Source organism: Scyliorhinus canicula, chromosome 23 (assembly GCF_902713615.1).
Source record: "Scyliorhinus canicula chromosome 23, sScyCan1.1, whole genome shotgun sequence".
Lineage (NCBI taxonomy): Eukaryota > Metazoa > Chordata > Chondrichthyes > Carcharhiniformes > Scyliorhinidae > Scyliorhinus > Scyliorhinus canicula.
In genome coordinates, this window is record NC_052168.1 from 22,410,557 (window position 1) to 22,428,577 (window position 18,021).

General features: G+C 51.9%; 1 protein-coding gene across 1 annotated transcript in view; it reads right to left on the reverse strand.

Annotated features, from left to right (window-relative positions):
- aco2 (aconitase 2, mitochondrial) overlaps positions 1–5,230 on the reverse strand; it is an 88,957-nt gene extending 83,727 nt beyond the window's left edge. The window contains exon 1 of the mRNA XM_038783590.1: positions 5,070–5,230. Coding sequence (XP_038639518.1) covers positions 5,070–5,143 — 74 coding nt within the window. The 5' untranslated portion in view covers positions 5,144–5,230. The remainder of the gene's footprint in view (positions 1–5,069) is intronic.
- Positions 5,231–18,021: the final 12,791 nt, after the last annotated feature.

Below are 18,021 nucleotides of genomic sequence, written 5' to 3' on the forward strand. Positions count from 1 at the left end.
TTTATTAAAATTGAAAAAGTCTCTTATTCAAACAATACTGAATTACCCCTTTCCAATTTTATTTGGGATGTGGAGATGCCGGCGTTGGACTGGGGTGAGCACAGCAAGAAGTCTTACAACACCAGGTTAAACTTCAACAGGTTTGTTTCAAATCACTAACTTTTCGGAGTATAGCTCCTTCATCAGATGAATGCTCCTTCACCCGAGGAAGGAACTGTGCTTCGAAAGCTAATGATTCCAAACAAACCTGTTGGACTTTAACCTGGTGTTGTCAGACTTCTTACTGATTTCATTGCTGCTGGTTTGGCTCAAAAGCTCCACTTGCGCCACATGCATGCAGCACACAGACACTCCTCTCTCTCGCACGTGGTATAATCCCCACTCTCTCTCGCACTCGCCCCTCACTCGTGCCCGCGCGCTCCCCGCCTCCCTCTCTCTCACCCTCCCTACGCGCTCCCCCTCCTCCCTCTCCCCGCATGCTCTGCATCCTTCCCATGCGCTTCCTCTCCCTCTCTCGTGCCTGCGCGCTCCCCCTCCCTGTGCGCTCCATCTCCCCCCTATCCCCTGAACACCCCCTCCTCCCTGGGTGCTTCCCCGTCCTCACACTCCTCCCTCTCTCCCCGCGTGCTCCCACTCCTCGCGCCTGACCCCCCCCCCCCCCCCCCCCCCCCTCTCTGCCCCACAACCCAAAGATGTGCAGGGTAGGTGGATTGGCCACGCTAAATTGCCCCATAATTGGAAAAAATTAATTGGATACTCCAAATTAATTTTTTTTAAACTACTCTATAATTATTGTGCCTCTCTGAAATTGCAAATATGTTCTTTAGTATCTTATGACTTATTGACGACACCAAGCAATGCAACTGGACCGTTTTATGTTCCTTACCTTGAGCCAAATAGCTTCTGTCCTTGGCCACCTTCCCCCACCACATCCTTTCTCTCCAGCACTGCAATATTGTCCTTCATCAGTACCACTATCACTCCCACTTTCCTATCTTTTCTGAACACCTTTGAGCCAAATCTTTGCAATATCATATTTCCACAGGTCAATCTGCACCTGTTAACTCAACAACCTTATTTACCACACTCCGTGCATTCATATACATGAAGAGTAATCCGGATTTATCTTCATTACTTCCTCCCTTACTCCGAACCCGCCTAATAACGTACTATTTCCTTTTCCAGTGCTGACTATCGCTCCATTATTCTATGCATCATTGTATTCCTCTCTGATAATACTACCCTGTTTCCATACACCTGACAAATTAATTTGAACCCTCCATTGGACATGGGCCTGTCCGACAGACATATGTTAAACCAATTCCAACTATTTTGATCAACATAAATAACCAATTGAGCTAAATCAAATAAATTGTGGGGACTTAAAGGGATTTAAACAAAAAGCGAATAACAAATGAGACTTAAAATATCAAACAAAAATGTGATTATGGAATAAAACTATAGAATTCCTACAGTGCAGAAGGAGGCCATTTGGCCCATCACATCTGCACCGACCCTCTGAAAGAGCACCCTACCCAGTCCACTCTCCTGCCCCATTGCAGCAACATCCCTAGACACCGAGGGGTAGTTTTATCACAGCCAGTCCACTAAACCTGCACAACTTTGGACTGTGGGAGGAAACCGGAGCATCCGGAGGAAACCCACGCAGAAACGGGGAGAACGTGCAGACTCCACACAGACAGTGAGCCGCTGTTGGAATTCAACTCGGGTATCTGGCACTGTGAGGCAGCAGTGCTAACCACCATGCCACCCATATTAGAGGGGTCAATAAGATACCCTAGCCCCTGCGGCACCCAATGGGTATGGAATGTCTCGAGGGTGCCAGTGGACACTGCATGTTCCCTCTCCAGGGACACCTGGCCTCAATTCCAATAGCTTAAATCATCATTCTTCCCTCTACTATCGCCAACAACAATGGGCTAACCAACAGAGCGGGGGGACACAAGGAAATTGAGAGGGGCAAGGGACTAAAACTGTAGATAGATAGCTGTAAATACACACCCTGGCCAAACTGGGAACTGCCACAAAGGTATGCTGTTTGGGGGGGGGGGGGGGGGGGGGGGGGGGGCACGGCCACAGCAGGAAGGAAAGCAATTGGGTATAAATGTACTGACATCTGCCCGCCATTTTACCTTTTATTTCTGGCTCCTTTTATGTTGTTTTGTTTGTCCCTCCCCCCACCCTCGGTCAGCGCGGTTATGTAAAGTGTGACATATAACATAGGAGTTGAGAAATACAAAATGTGAAAACCCAATAAAAACATTTTTAAAAAGGAATTTCAGATATCCTGCATTGTAGGTTTGGTGCAGTAAGGGTTAAAAGTCTGGGATAGAGTATGTGTGACTTCTGCAGTCATGTTTTTAAATAATCGTGGTTCAAAAGGCCAGTATGTTTTGGGAGCCAAGGGAGCAATTAAGGCATTGTAGAAAGCTCGGGCTAATGCAATTTTGTTTGGATTAAGGGGGTTCCCTGTGGAGTTAATTAGATTTCAACTTGGTAAGATGATGTGGTTAATGGGAGGAGCTACGGTATCAGGCATATAGCAGAAAGGCAGTGTTAGTTGAGTTAGTTGGAGATGAGAGAAGTCAAACGTTTCATTTCAGTTAAAAAAGATATGTCTAATGAGAGATTAGCAGTTTATTTCCCAAACAGTTCTGAAGAGTGTGAATAGGTGAGCTGAAAAAAGCTGCAGCAGATCCTGAAATACAGCCAGAGTTTCTGGATGGTTCTGACAGGACTCAGGTCTTTTCTTTAAAGATCTCTCGTTCTTGAAGTAGACTATCCAGACATCTCTGTAAAACGAATTCTGAGAATTCCTGAGTGCCAACTGTGTTTATGAGTGGATTGAGAGCGGAGATGATTTTTTTAAATGTTTGAGTGGGAATAAAGGTAGCAGTTAAGGGTCACTGTATTGATCAGCATTGTTGCAAGGGTGATTGTAGCTATTTTCTTGTGTGATGTAAATATATTTTAATACTGTGTCAGTAATAAAGTTTGTTCAATATACCATATCCCTATTTTGCACGTAATCACTCCTGGAGCGAAGTATCCTCTCATCGCAGTCTTAAAAAATTAAAATAAAATATTGGGGTTTCTGTTCTGTATCCGAGCCACTGTAGGAGTCTGGTCTGGGATCTTAATAGATAAGAGAGAGGAGAGAGGAGAAGAGATTCACTCGGATGTCCATCCTGACAAGTCACCAGCGTGTTTGCAAATAATTAGTGATTATATTTTACTGTTAATCACACCCAGGAATGAACCTTGTTCATAAATGTCGATTTATACTGATGTTTTATCAAGAAAATTTGTCAGAAGAATCTAAGAAATTGAACTATTTTCAATAGAAGAGAGAGGAGAAGAGAGAGGAGAAGAGAGAGGAGAAGAGAGAGGAGAAGAGAGAGGAGAAGAGAGAGGAGAAGAGAGAGGAGAAGAGAGAGGAGAAGAGAGAGGAGAAGAGAGAGGAGAAGAGAGAGGAGAAGAGAGAGGAGAAGAGAGAGGAGAAGAGAGAGGAGAAGAGAGAGGAGAAGAGAGAGGAGAAGAGAGAGGAGAAGAGAGAGGAGAAGAGAGAGGAGAAGAGAGAGGAGAAGAGAGAGGAGAAGAGAGAGGAGAAGAGAGAGGAGAAGAGAGAGGAGAAGAGAGAGGAGAAGAGAGAGAGGAGAAGAGAGAGGAGAAGAGAGAGGAGAAGAGAGAGGAGAAGAGAGAGGAGAAGAGAGAGGAGAAGAGAGAGGAGAAGAGAGAGGAGAAGAGAGAGGAGAAGAGAGAGGAGAAGAGAGAGGAGAAGAGAGAGGAGAAGAGAGAGGAGAAGAGAGAGGAGAAGAGAGAGGAGAAGAGAGAGGAGAAGAGAGAGGAGAAGAGAGAGGAGAAGAGAGAGGAGAAGAGAGAGGAGAAGAGAGAGGAGAAGAGAGAGGAGAAGAGAGAGGAGAAGAGAGAGGAGAAGAGAGAGGAGAAGAGAGAGGAGAAGAGAGAGGAGAAGAGAGAGGAGAAGAGAGAGGAGAAGAGAGAGGAGAAGAGAGAGGAGAAGAGAGAGGAGAAGAGAGAGGAGAAGAGAGAGGAGAAGAGGAGAAGAGAGGAGAAGAGAGGAGAAGAAGAGAAGAGAGGAGAAGAAGAGAAGGAGAGAGGAGGAGAAGGAGAGAGGAGGAGAAGGAGAGAGGAGAGAGGAGGAGAAGGAGAGAGGAGGAGAAGGAGAGAGGAGGAGAAGGAGAGAGGAGGAGAAGGAGAGAGGAGGAGAGTGTGAGAGTGTGAGAGTGTGAGAGTGTGAGAGTGTGAGAGTGTGAGAGTGTGAGAGTGTGAGAGTGTGAGAGTGTGAGAGTGTGAGAGTGTGAGAGTGTGAGAGTGTGAGAGTGTGAGAGTGTGAGAGTGTGAGAGTGTGAGAGAGTGTGAGAGAGTGAGAGAGTGAGAGAGTGAGAGTGTGAGAGAGTGAGAGAGTGAGAGAGTGAGAGAGTGAGAGAGTGAGAGAGTGAGAGAGTGAGAGAGTGAGAGAGTGAGAGAGTGAGAGAGTGAGAGCTCCCTGTGACTATCACAGTGGAGACTCTCTGACATTGATCTTGGCAAGATAAAGTAGTTTCCCAATTCATACCCAGCGTGTGCCCTTACAGCTGTAACTAGAAGTGTGGCCAGTTAGGTACAGCCTCCCGTACCAGTCTCCCTGAACAGGCGCTGGAATGTGGCGACTAGGGGCTTTTCACAGTAACTTCACTTGAAGCCTAATTGTGACAAAATGCGATCTTCATACAGGCCTTTGGATCGCAGGTTCCAGTCTGCTGGTATGTGAAAGTATAAGCATTTGCAGTCGACAATGTCAACTCTGAAGAGAAGGCATACAGACACTAATCGTTAATGGTATTTCTCTCGCCAGAGGTGCTATCTAAACTGCATCTCGAGTTTTCCCATTAGGTCTATGTCAGTGGTCTGCACAGGCCTCCTCCCAACCCCGATTCATGTAATCCAATCAATTTATCTGTATATTCCTTTTTTCATCTACTTATCCAACCTCCTTTGAAATGTTTCTATGCTATCTCTGCAGATCTCTGAACAGCGTTTCCATGTACCTTTTGCGAATTATGTCGAGGTTCTTCTGCAGTGTCTTATAATCGATGTACTCGTTGGGCTCGAAGCGACTCATAGATACTTTAGCTCGCCTGCACACGATGGAGAGATGGTACCTCCGGGCGCCACAGCCCAGGGCGAGCTACAAGAGGAGAAAAAGAAAATGATTATGGAAAGTGCACAATGAGGCTAGTATAATATGAGCTACAAAGGGTCAGGTTCTGCACTGTCCGCGGAAATCACAGCAAATATAATCGCGACACAGGCAACAGCTTAAAGGTCAGGTTAGCAGGGAAGTCAGGAGCCAAGGCCAGTTAAGGTGGGAACTGCAGTTATTATGGGTCTTGAGCGGTTTTGGAATTCTCTACAAAACCATCAACTCATTCCAGATCAGAGTCAGCTGCGCCACAAGCTGGGTTCAGGATTCCTGCGCTGGGGAAAGAGGAAGGAAAAACAGGATTCCACCTGGATGGCAATCCACTTACCTTCCGAAACTTTGCCTGCTTGGAAGTCTGGAGGAAAACTGGAGCATAGTTAGAAAATGTAGAGGGCAGTACGATGGCGCAGGGGGTTTGCACATTCTCCCCGTGTTTGCGTGGGTCTCACCCCCACAACCCAAAGGTGGGCAGGGTAGGTGGATTGGCCACGCTAAATTGCCCCTTAATTGGAAAAAATAAATTGGGTACTCTAAATTTATTTCCAAAAAGAGAATGTAGAATACTTTCAACTAATCACAGGTTAGTCACACAATTATTACACTGCAGACAGCATTGTGCCAAGCTGGAGGCAATCCTCGAGCAAGGTATCAGAGGTATCATCAGCAACTTGACACTGACCAGGACTGGCAAAAAGAACAAGATGGAAAAGGTTTTTTGATTAACATTGTTGTCCTGATTTGGAATGCTCTGCCTGAAAGGGTGGGGGGATTAAATTCAATTTATTTCTCAGCACCTCAGCGTGTGAGACCACCCAACAACTTCAAATCACCCATCAAACAGCACTGTGGGAGCATCTCCCCATCAAACAGCACTGTGGGAGCATCTCCCCATCAAACAGCACTGTGGGAGCCTCTCCCCATCAAACAGCACTGTGGGAGCCTCTCCCCATCAAACAGCACTGTGGGAGCCTCTCCCCATCAAACAGCACTGTGGGAGCCTGTCCCCATCAAACAGCACTGTGGGAGCCTGTCCCCATCAAACAGCACTGTGGGAGTATCTCCCCATCAAACAGCGCTGTGGGAGCACCTCCCCATCAAACAGCGCTGTGGGAGCCTCTCCCCATCAAACAGCACTGTGGGAGTATCTCCCCCATCAAACAGCGCTGTGGGAGTATCTCCCCATCAAACAGCACTGTGGGAGCCTGTCCCCATCAAACAGCACTGTGGGAGCCTGTCCCCATCAAACAGCACTGTGGGAGCCTCCCCATCAAACAGCGCTGTGGGAGCATCTCCCCATCAAACAGCACTGTGGGAGCCTCCCCATCAAACAGCACTGTGGGAGCACCTCCCCATCAAACAGCGCTGTGGGAGCATCTCCCCATCAAACAGCGCTGTGGGAGCATCTCCCCATCAAACAGCACTGTGGGAGTATCTCCCCATCAAACAGCACTGTGGGAGCATCTCCCCATCAAACAGCACTGCGGGAGCATCTCCCCATCAAACAGCACTGTGGGTGTATCTCCCCATCAAACAGCACTGGGAGCATCTCCATCAAACAGCGCTGTGGGAGCATCTCCCCATCAAACAGCACTGTGGGAGTATCTCCCCATCAAACAGCGCTGTGGGAGCCTCTCCCCATCAAACAGCACTGTGGGAGCATCTCCCCATCAAACAGCGCTGTGGGAGCCTCTCCCAATCAAACAGCACTGTGGGAGCCTCTCCCCATCAAACAGCACTGTGGGAGCCTCTCCCAATCAAACAGCACTGGGAGCATCTCCATCAAACAGCGCTGTGGGAGCATCTCCCCATCAAACAGCACTGTGGGAGTATCTCCCCATCAAACAGCGCTGTGGGAGCATCTCCCCATCAAACAGCACTGTGGGAGCATCTACCCATCAAACAGCGCTGTGGGACCGTCGCCCCATCAAACAGCACTGTGGGAGCCTCCCAATCAAACAGCGCTGTGGGAGCATCTCCCCATCAAACAGCGCTGTGGGAGCATCTCCCCATCAAACAGCGCTGTGGGAGCATCTCCCCATCAAACAGCGCTGTGGGACCGTCGCCCCATCAAACAGCACTGTGGGAGCCTCTCCCCATCAAACAGCACTGTGGGAGCCTCTCCCCATCAAACAGCACTGTGGGAGCCTCCCCATCAAACAGCGCTGTGGGAGCATCACCCCCATCAAACAGCACTGTGGGAGCCTCCCCATCAAACAGCGCTGTGGGAGCCTCTCCCCATCAAACAGCGCTGTGGGAGCCTGTCCCCATCAAACAGCACTGTGGGAGCATCTCCCCATCAAACAGCACTGTGGGAGCCTCTCCCAATCAAACAGCACTGTGGGAGCACCTCCCCATCAAACAGCACTGTGGGAGTATCTCCCCATCAAACAGCACTGTGGGAGCCTCTCCCAATCAAACAGCACTGTGGGAGCCTCCCCATCAAACAGCACTGTGGGAGTATCTCCCCATCAAACAGCACTGTGGGAGCCTCTCCCCATCAAACAGCACTGTGGGAACCTCCCCATCAAACAGCACTGTGGGAGCATCACCCCCATCAAACAGCACTGTGGGAGCATCTCCCCATCAAACAGCGCTGTGGGAGTATCTCCCAATCAAACAGCACTGTGGGAGCACCTCCCCATCATACAGCGCTGTGGGAGTATCTCCCCATCAAACAGCACTGTGGGAGCACCTCCCCATCAAACAGCGCTGTGGGAGCATCTCCCCATCAAACAGCACTGTGGGTGTATCTCCCCATCAAACAGCACAGTGGGAGCACCTCCCCATCAAACAGCGCTGTGGGAGCATCTCCCCATCAAACAGCGCTGTGGGAGCATCTCCCCATCAAACAGCACTGTGGGAGCCTCCCCATCAAACAGCACTGTGGGAGCATCTCCCCATCAAACAGCACTGTGGGAGCACCTCCCCATCAAACAGCGCTGTGGGAGCATCTCCCCATCAAACAGCACTGTGGGAGCATCTCCCCATCAAACAGCACTGTGGGACCGTCGCCCCATCAAACAGCGCTGTGGGAGCCTCTCCCCATCAAACAGCGCTGTGGGAGCATCTCCCCATCAAACAGCACTGTGGGAGCATCTCCCCATCAAACAGCACTGTGGGAGCACCTCCCCATCAAACAGCGCTGTGGGAGCATCTCCCCATCAAACAGCACTGTGGGAGCATCTCCCCATCAAACAGCACTGTGGGACCGTCGCCCCATCAAACAGCGCTGTGGGAGCCTCTCCCCATCAAACAGCGCTGTGGGAGCATCTCCCCATCAAACAGCACTGTGGGAGTATCTCCCCATCAAACAGCACTGTGGGTGTATCTCCCCATCAAACAGCACTGTGGGTGTATCTCCCCATCAAACAGCGCTGTGGGAGCATCTCCCCATCAAACAGCACTGTGGGAGCATCTCCCCATCAAACAGCACTGTGGGAGCCTCCCCATCAAACAGCACTGTGGGAGCCTCCCCATCAAACAGCACTGTGGGAGCCTCCCCATCAAACAGCACTGTGGGAGTATCTCCCCATCAAACAGCACTGTGGGAGCACCTCCCCATCAAACAGCGCTGTGGGAGCATCTCCCCATCAAACAGCACTGTGGGAGCCTCCCCATCAAACAGCACTGTGGGAGCATCTCCCCATCAAACAGCACTGTGGGAGCACCTCCCCATCAAACAGCACTGTGGGAGCATCTCCCCATCAAACAGCACTGTGGGACCGTCGCCCCATCAAACAGCGCTGTGGGACCGTCGCCCCATCAAACAGCGCTGTGGGAGCCTCTCCCCATCAAACAGCGCTGTGGGAGCCTCTCCCCATCAAACAGCGCTGTGGGAGTATCTCCCCATCAAACAGCGCTGTGGGAGCACCTCCCCATCAAACAGCGCTGTGGGAGCCTCTCCCCATCAAACAGCACTGTGGGAGTATCTCCCCCATCAAACAGCGCTGTGGGAGTATCTCCCCATCAAACAGCACTGTGGGAGCCTGTCCCCATCAAACAGCACTGTGGGAGCCTGTCCCCATCAAACAGCACTGTGGGAGCCTCCCCATCAAACAGCGCTGTGGGAGCATCTCCCCATCAAACAGCACTGTGGGAGCCTCCCCATCAAACAGCACTGTGGGAGCACCTCCCCATCAAACAGCGCTGTGGGAGCATCTCCCCATCAAACAGCGCTGTGGGAGCATCTCCCCATCAAACAGCACTGTGGGAGTATCTCCCCATCAAACAGCACTGTGGGAGCATCTCCACATCAAACAGCACTGCGGGAGCATCTCCCCATCAAACAGCACTGTGGGTGTATCTCCCCATCAAACAGCACTGGGAGCATCTCCATCAAACAGCGCTGTGGGAGCATCTCCCCATCAAACAGCACTGTGGGAGTATCTCCCCATCAAACAGCGCTGTGGGAGCCTCTCCCCATCAAACAGCGCTGTGGGAGCATCTCCCCATCAAACAGCGCTGTGGGAGCATCTCCCCATCAAACAGCACTGTGGGAGTATCTCCCCATCAAACAGCACTGTGGGAGCATCTCCACATCAAACAGCACTGCGGGAGCATCTCCCCATCAAACAGCACTGTGGGTGTATCTCCCCATCAAACAGCACTGGGAGCATCTCCATCAAACAGCGCTGTGGGAGCATCTCCCCATCAAACAGCACTGTGGGAGCCTCTCCCCATCAAACAGCACTGTGGGAGCATCTACCCATCAAACAGCGCTGTGGGACCGTCGCCCCATCAAACAGCACTGTGGGAGCCTCCCAATCAAACAGCGCTGTGGGAGCATCTCCCCATCAAACAGCGCTGTGGGAGCATCTCCCCATCAAACAGCGCTGTGGGAGCATCTCCCCATCAAACAGCGCTGTGGGACCGTCGCCCCATCAAACAGCACTGTGGGAGCCTCTCCCCATCAAACAGCACTGTGGGAGCCTCTCCCCATCAAACAGCACTGTGGGAGCCTCCCCATCAAACAGCGCTGTGGGAGCATCACCCCCATCAAACAGCACTGTGGGAGCCTCCCCATCAAACAGCGCTGTGGGAGCCTCTCCCCATCAAACAGCGCTGTGGGAGCCTGTCCCCATCAAACAGCACTGTGGGAGCATCTCCCCATCAAACAGCACTGTGGGAGCCTCTCCCAATCAAACAGCACTGTGGGAGCACCTCCCCATCAAACAGCACTGTGGGAGTATCTCCCCATCAAACAGCACTGTGGGAGCCTCTCCCAATCAAACAGCACTGTGGGAGCCTCCCCATCAAACAGCACTGTGGGAGTATCTCCCCATCAAACAGCACTGTGGGAGCCTCTCCCCATCAAACAGCACTGTGGGAGCCTCCCCATCAAACAGCACTGTTGGAGCATCACCCCCATCAAACAGCACTGTGGGAGCATCTCCCCATCAAACAGCGCTGTGGGAGTATCTCCCAATCAAACAGCACTGTGGGAGCACCTCCCCATCATACAGCGCTGTGGGAGTATCTCCCCATCAAACAGCACTGTGGGAGCACCTCCCCATCAAACAGCGCTGTGGGAGCATCTCCCCATCAAACAGCACTGTGGGTGTATCTCCCCATCAAACAGCACTGTGGGTGTATCTCCCCATCAAACAGCACTGTGGGAGCGCCGCCCCATCAAACAGCAATGTGGGAGCATCTCCCCATCAAACAGCACTGTGGGAGCATCTCCCCATCAAACAGCACTGTGGGAGCCTCCCCATCAAACAGCACTGTGGGAGTATCTCCCCATCAAACAGCACAGTGGGAGCACCTCCCCATCAAACAGCGCTGTGGGAGCATCTCCCCATCAAACAGCGCTGTGGGAGCATCTCCCCATCAAACAGCACTGTGGGAGCCTCCCCATCAAACAGCACTGTGGGAGCATCTCCCCATCAAACAGCACTGTGGGAGCACCTCCCCATCAAACAGCGCTGTGGGAGCATCTCCCCATCAAACAGCACTGTGGGAGCATCTCCCCATCAAACAGCACTGTGGGACCGTCGCCCCATCAAACAGCGCTGTGGGAGCCTCTCCCCATCAAACAGCGCTGTGGGAGCATCTCCCCATCAAACAGCACTGTGGGAGTATCTCCCCATCAAACAGCGCTGTGCGAGCACCTCCCCATCAAACAGCGCTGTGGGAGCCTCTCCCCATCAAACAGCACTGTGGGAGTATCTCACCCATGAAACAGCGCTGTGGGAGTATCTCCCCATCAAACAGCACTGTGGGAGCCTGTCCCCATCAAACAGCACTGTGGGAGCCTGTCCCCATCAAACAGCACTGTGGGAGCCTCCCCATCAAACAGCGCTGTGGGAGGATCTCCCCATCAAACAGCACTGTGGGAGCATCTCCCCATCAAACAGCGCTGTGGGAGCATCTCCCCATCAAACAGCACTGTGGGAGTATCTCCCCATCAAACAGCACTGTGGGAGCATCTCCACATCAAACAGCACTGTGGGAGCCTCTCCCCATCAAACAGCACTGCGGGAGCATCTCCCCATCAAACAGCACTGTGGGTGTATCGCCCCATCAAACAGCACTGGGAGCATCTCCATCAAACAGCGCTGTGGGAGCATCTCCCCATCAAACAGCACTGTGGGAGTATCTCCCCATCAAACAGCGCTGTGGGAGCCTCTCCCCATCAAACAGCACTGTGGGAGCATCTCCCCATCAAACAGCGCTGTGGGAGCCTCTCCCAATCAAACAGCACTGTGGGAGCCTGTCCCCATCAAACAGCACTGTGGGAGCATCTCCCCATCAAACAGCACTGTGGGAGCCTCTCCCAATCAAACAGCACTGTGGGAGCATCTCCCAATCAAACAGCACTGTGGGAGCATCTCCCCATCAAACAGCGCTGTGGGAGCCTCTCCCCATCAAACAGCACTGTGGGAGCATCTCCCCCATCAAACAGCACTGTGGGAGCATCTCCCCATCAAACAGCGCTGTGGGACCGTCGCCCCATCAAACAGCACTGTGGGAGCCTCTCCCCATCAAACAGCACTGTGGGAGCCTCTCCCCATCAAACAGCACTGTGGGAGCCTCCCCATCAAACAGCACTGTGGGAGCATCTCCCAATCAAACAGCACTGTGGGAGCCTCCCCATCAAACAGCACTGTGGGAGCATCTCCCCATCAAACAGCGCTGTGGGACCGTCGCCCCATCAAACAGCACTGTGGGAGCTTCTCCCCATCAAACAGCACTGTGGGAGCCTCTCCCCATCAAACAGCACTGTGGGAGCCTCCCCATCAAACAGCACTGTGGGAGCATCTCCATCAAACAGCGCTGTGGGAGCATCACCCCCATCAAACAGCGCTGTGGGACCGTCGCCCCATCAAACAGCACTGTGGGAGCCTCTCCCCATCAAACAGCGCTGTGGGAGCATCTCCCCATCAAACAGCGCTGTGGGAGTATCTCCCAATCAAACAGCACTGTGGGAGCACCTCCCCATCATACAGCGCTGTGGGAGTATCTCCCCATCAAACAGCACTGTGGGAGCATCTCCCCATCAAACAGCACTGTGGGAGCATCTCCCCATCAAACAGCGCTGTGGGAGCATCTCCCCATCAAACAGCGCTGTGGGAGTATCTCCCAATCAAACAGCACTGTGGGTGTATCTCCCCATCAAACAGCGCTGTGGGAGCGCCGCCCCATCAAACAGCACTGTGGGAGCATCTCCCCATCAAACAGCACTGTGGGAGCATCTCCCCATCAAACAGCACTGTGGGAGCCTCCCCATCAAACAGCACTGTGGGAGCCTCCCCATCAAACAGCACTGTGGGAGTATCTCCCCATCAAACAGCACTGTGGGAGCACCTCCCCATCAAACAGCGCTGTGGGAGCATCTCCCCATCAAACAGCGCTGTGGGATCATCTCCCCATCAAACAGCACTGTGGGAGCCTCCCCATCAAACAGCACTGTGGGAGCATCTCCCCATCAAACAGCACTGTGGGAGCACCTCCCCATCAAACAGCGCTGTGGGAGCATCTCCCCATCAAACAACACTGTGGGAGCATCTCCCCATCAAACAGCACTGTGGGACCGTCGCCCCATCAAACAGCGCTGTGGGAGCCTCTCCCCATCAAACAGCGCTGTGGGAGCATCTCCCCATCAAACAGCACTGTGGGAGTATCTCCCCATCAAACAGCGCTGTGGGAGCACCTCCCCATCAAACAGCGCTGTGGGAGCCTCTCCCCATCAAACAGCACTGTGGGAGTATCTCCCCCATCAAACAGCGCTGTGGGAGTATCTCCCCATCAAACAGCACTGTGGGAGCCTGTCCCCATCAAACAGCACTGTGGGAGCCTGTCCCCATCAAACAGCACTGTGGGAGCCTCCCCATCAAACAGCGCTGTGGGAGCATCTCCCCATCAAACAGCACTGTGGGAGCATCTCCCCATCAAACAGCGCTGTGGGAGCATCTCCCCATCAAACAGCACTGTGAGAGTATCTCCCCATCAAACAGCACTGTGGGAGCATCTCCACATCAAACAGCACTGTGGGAGCCTCTCCCCATCAAACAGCACTGCGGGAGCATCTCCCCATCAAACAGCACTGTGGGAGTATCTCCCCATCAAACAGCGCTGTGGGAGCCTCCCCATCAAACAGCGCTGTGGGAGCCTCTCCCCATCAAACAGCGCTGTGGGAGCATCTCCCCATCAAACAGCACTGTGGGAGTGCCTCCCCATCAAACAGCACTGTGGGAGCATCACCCCATCAAACAGCACTGTGGGAGCCTCCCCATCAAAAATTGTGGGGTCTTGTCCGGTTTCCTAATATAAATTGGGGTCTGGTCCGGGTACCACAATCAGGGGTTCAAATTGGCAGCTCTCTCACATTCTCAGGGGCAATAGAAACGGGTATGATAAGCTTGCTTTGCCAATGTCACCCCAGTGAAGGGATTTAATAATAATAATAATAGCTTATTGTCACAAGTCGGCTTCAATTAAGTGACTGTGAAAAGCCCCTAGTCGTCACATTCCGGCGCCTGTTTGGAGAGGCTGGTACGGGAATTGAAACCGGCTGCTGGTCTTGTTCTGCATTACAATATATTTAATACATTACAAGCCAGCTGTTTAGCCCACTGTGCTAAACCAGCCCGTAGGTTTTTTTTTAAAGTAACCTTTAAAAGGGATTTGGGTCGATAATAACTTGAATTTCTAATGCACCTTTAACAGAGTGAAATATCCAAAGGAAAACAATTACAGTATTTTTTTTAATAAATGTTTTTATTCTCCATTTTCACATTTTCCTCCAAAATTTACACCCCACCCACAAACAGTAAACGGTAACAAATACAAAATCAAACCCCTTAACAATAACAACGATCCCACCCTCCCACCACCCCAAACAACGGCCCACCTGTCAATACACGCGTCCAATACACCAAACCCTCCCACGGTGGAAACAAAAAGCAAAGGAGAAAAAGAAAAAAAGGAGTCCGGGTCCGCCCATGGTCACCATAGTGTGCACTCCCACCCCCCCCACCCCCCCCCCCCCCCACTTAACGCCGTCCAACCTCTGAAAGAGTGCTGTACATGGTACCCAAGAGTTGTAAATCCACCCAACCCCCCCAAAACTCCTCCCACCCACTGCCTCTTGTAAAACTCCTCCCTCAAACCTCGGTTCCTTCCCCTCCAACTTTCCACCCCGACTAGACCACTCGGACCCTGTTCTGCCAGGCTCCGATGGCCGCAGCCCCTCCCCCCACCTCACTCCCCTTCACTGGCCGGCTTAAACCGGCCAGCGTGGAGGCCCCCGCCCGGGTCCCTTTCCCCCTTGCCCGGCCCTAGGAAAGCCCAAAAATCCCCTTTTAAGCACACAAACCCCGCATATCCACCTGCACCCCAAAGAGCCCTCACTTCGAGTGAAAGTCCAATCACTTCCCTTGTCCAAATATATACAACACCGGCTCCTTTAGCCCATACACCCGCACGCAGTGAAACAAACAAACAAAAAAAAAGAAAATACAGTCATGAGGATGCATCGGCACATGGCCATTTCTCAATTTCTCAGTTCTGCCACAGTCCTTCTGCCTTCGCAAACTCCTCCGCTGCCTCCGCCGTTCCAAAATAAAAGTCCTTGAGCTTGTTAGTCACCCTCAGCTTCGCTGGATATACAATGCCACACTGCACCTTGCTAATGTACAGTGCCCCCTTCACGCGGCTGAAAGCAGCCCGCCTCCTCGCCAGCTCCACCGTAAAGTTCTGGTATAAACGTATACCAGCTCCAGCCCACTGCACCACCCGCTTCTGCTTGGCCCAGCACAGGACCTTCTCCTTCACACTGTACCTACGGAAGCACAGAGTCACTACCCTTGGCGGCTCACCCACCTTTGGTACAGGCCTCCACGACCGATGAGCCCGATCCAGTTCATATCGGGAGGGATCCTCCCCCTCCCCCAATAGTTCCGCCAGCATCGCAGCAAAATACTCAGTCGGCCTCGGCCCTTCAACTCCTTCGGGTAGCCCCACAATCCTCAAATTCTGCCGCCTGGACCCGTTTTCCCATCTACCATTTTTCCTCACAGATCCTTGTTCACCTCCGTCACCTTCCGTATCTCCTGCCCCATCGAGGTAAGTTGATCACCGTGCTGCAATAATGTCTGCTCCACTTCCTTCAGCGCCTCCCCTTGCTCCCGCACCTCCGCCACCGCGCTCGCCACCGCCGTCGTCACCGGGGAAATCGCCTCCTCCACCAGCACACTCAAAACCTCCCTCATCTGGTTTAGCTCATTTGGTTAAATCGCTGGCTTTTAAAGCAGACCAAGCAGGCCAGCAGCACGGTTTGATTCCCATACCAGCCTCCCCGGACAGGCGCCGGAATGTGGTGACTAGGGGCTTTTCACAGTAACTTCATTGACGCCTACTCGTGACAATAAGCGATTTTCATTATCCATTTCATTTCATCTCGTTCCTCATTGTCCCCATGTATTTTGTAAACTGCCTTTCAAATTCTGCAGCCATCACCTTAGTTATTTCTTCAGCCGTAAGCAATGCGGCCTCCCCCGATGCTCCAGCCTCCATTTTCCTCGGTGACCCCGCAGTGACCTTTCTACTCCCCGACGAACTTTCAGCTGTTTTCAGAGCTGTTTACAATTACAGTATTAAGGAGAAGGAATACTCATTAATTGCATAGCGCTTTCAAAGGGCTAGCAGCAGCATGAGCTGAATGGCCGCCTTTTGCGTTGTATTGCTTACCAATTTTCCCCCACTTAGTCCAGCAGTGCTGAATGCAACTATAAAATCCCCAATCCATTCCCGCCAAGCTCGGAAACTTTGGAGCTCTGGACCAGATTGAGGCGAAACAGAAGGATGTAGTGATGCTGTCGTAATCCACTGCCTTTAGGATTAATTTCTATCAACCTCACATGAATAACAAATTCAATAGCTGACTTATAACAATTAGGAGTTTAAAACAACATCCATGACGAGCTGGTGACTCAGAACGCCTCTGTTAAAGTATATCTAACCTGTCTGTTACTGTTATACTGGAAGGGGGCACAGCCGGGTTTGGAGAGGTTGGGTCTGTGCTCACTGGAGGTTAGAAGAATGAGAGACCTTACTGAGACTTGCAAGATTCTCAGGGGCCATGTCAGGCGAGATACGGAGGTAGCTTCCCCGAGAGAGAGAGCGCGAGAGAGAGCGCGAGAGAGAGCGCGAGAGAGAGAGCGAGAGAGAGAGCGAGAGAGAGAGCGAGAGAGAGAGCGAGAGAGAGAGCGAGAGAGAGAGCGAGAGCGAGAGCGAGAGCGAGAGCGAGAGCGAGAGCGAGAGCGAGCGAGCGAGCGAGAGAGAGAATCTCAGATTGAGGAGTCACCCATTTAAGATAGAGATGAGGAGGAATTTCTGCTTGCAGAGACTGGGTCATTAAATATGTTCCAAGGTTAGGGCAGCACGGCGGCACAGTGGTTAGCACTGCTGCCTACAGTGGTTAGCACTGCTGAGGACCCTGGTTCGATCCCGGCCCTGGGTCACTGTCCGTGTGGAGTTTGCACATTCTCCCCGTGTCTGCGTGGGTTTCACCCCCACAACCCAAAGTTGTGCAGGGTGGTGGATTGGCCATGCTAAATTGCCCGTTAATTGGAAAAAAAATAATGGGATACTCTCAACTTATTTTTTAAAAGTAAGTTCAAGAATGAGATAGACTGATTTTTAATCAGCATAGGAATCAAGGGTTGAGGGGATAAACGAGACTTGAGGATTAACACACCAGATCTCATTGAATGATGGAGCAGACTTGATGGACCGAATGGTCTACATCTTAACGGTCTTATAAATAAAAGCACATAGATCGAGCTATATTGACAGGTAAATAATATTCTTCGTTACAAGGGTGGTGATGAGTCCAGAGGTGGCAATTTTCGGTGTTTCGGAAGACCCGGGAGTCCAGGGGGAGAAAGAGGCTGATGTTATGGCCTTTGCTTCCATGATAGCCCGGCGGCGAATACTGCTGGCAGGGAGGGGCTCAAAACCCCCGAAGACTGAACTATGGCTTTCGGACATGTCAGGTATTCTGGGGATGGAAAAAAATCAAGTTCGCCTTGAGGGGGTCTGTATTGGGGTTCGCCTGAAGGTGGCAGCCATCGATCGACTTCTTTGCGGGAGAGTGAACGTCAGCAGGGGGTTGGGGGGGGGGGGGGGGGGAGAGAGATTAGAGTAGGAGGGATAAATAGGCGGGTAGTGTCTATGGGAGAGGAGCGGGTATATGCATTATGGTTTGGTTGAAGTATTGGTTTTCCGTTGATGTTTGGATATTTCTGTAATCTGTAACTGTTTACAATGCCAAAACATACCTCAATAAAATTGTT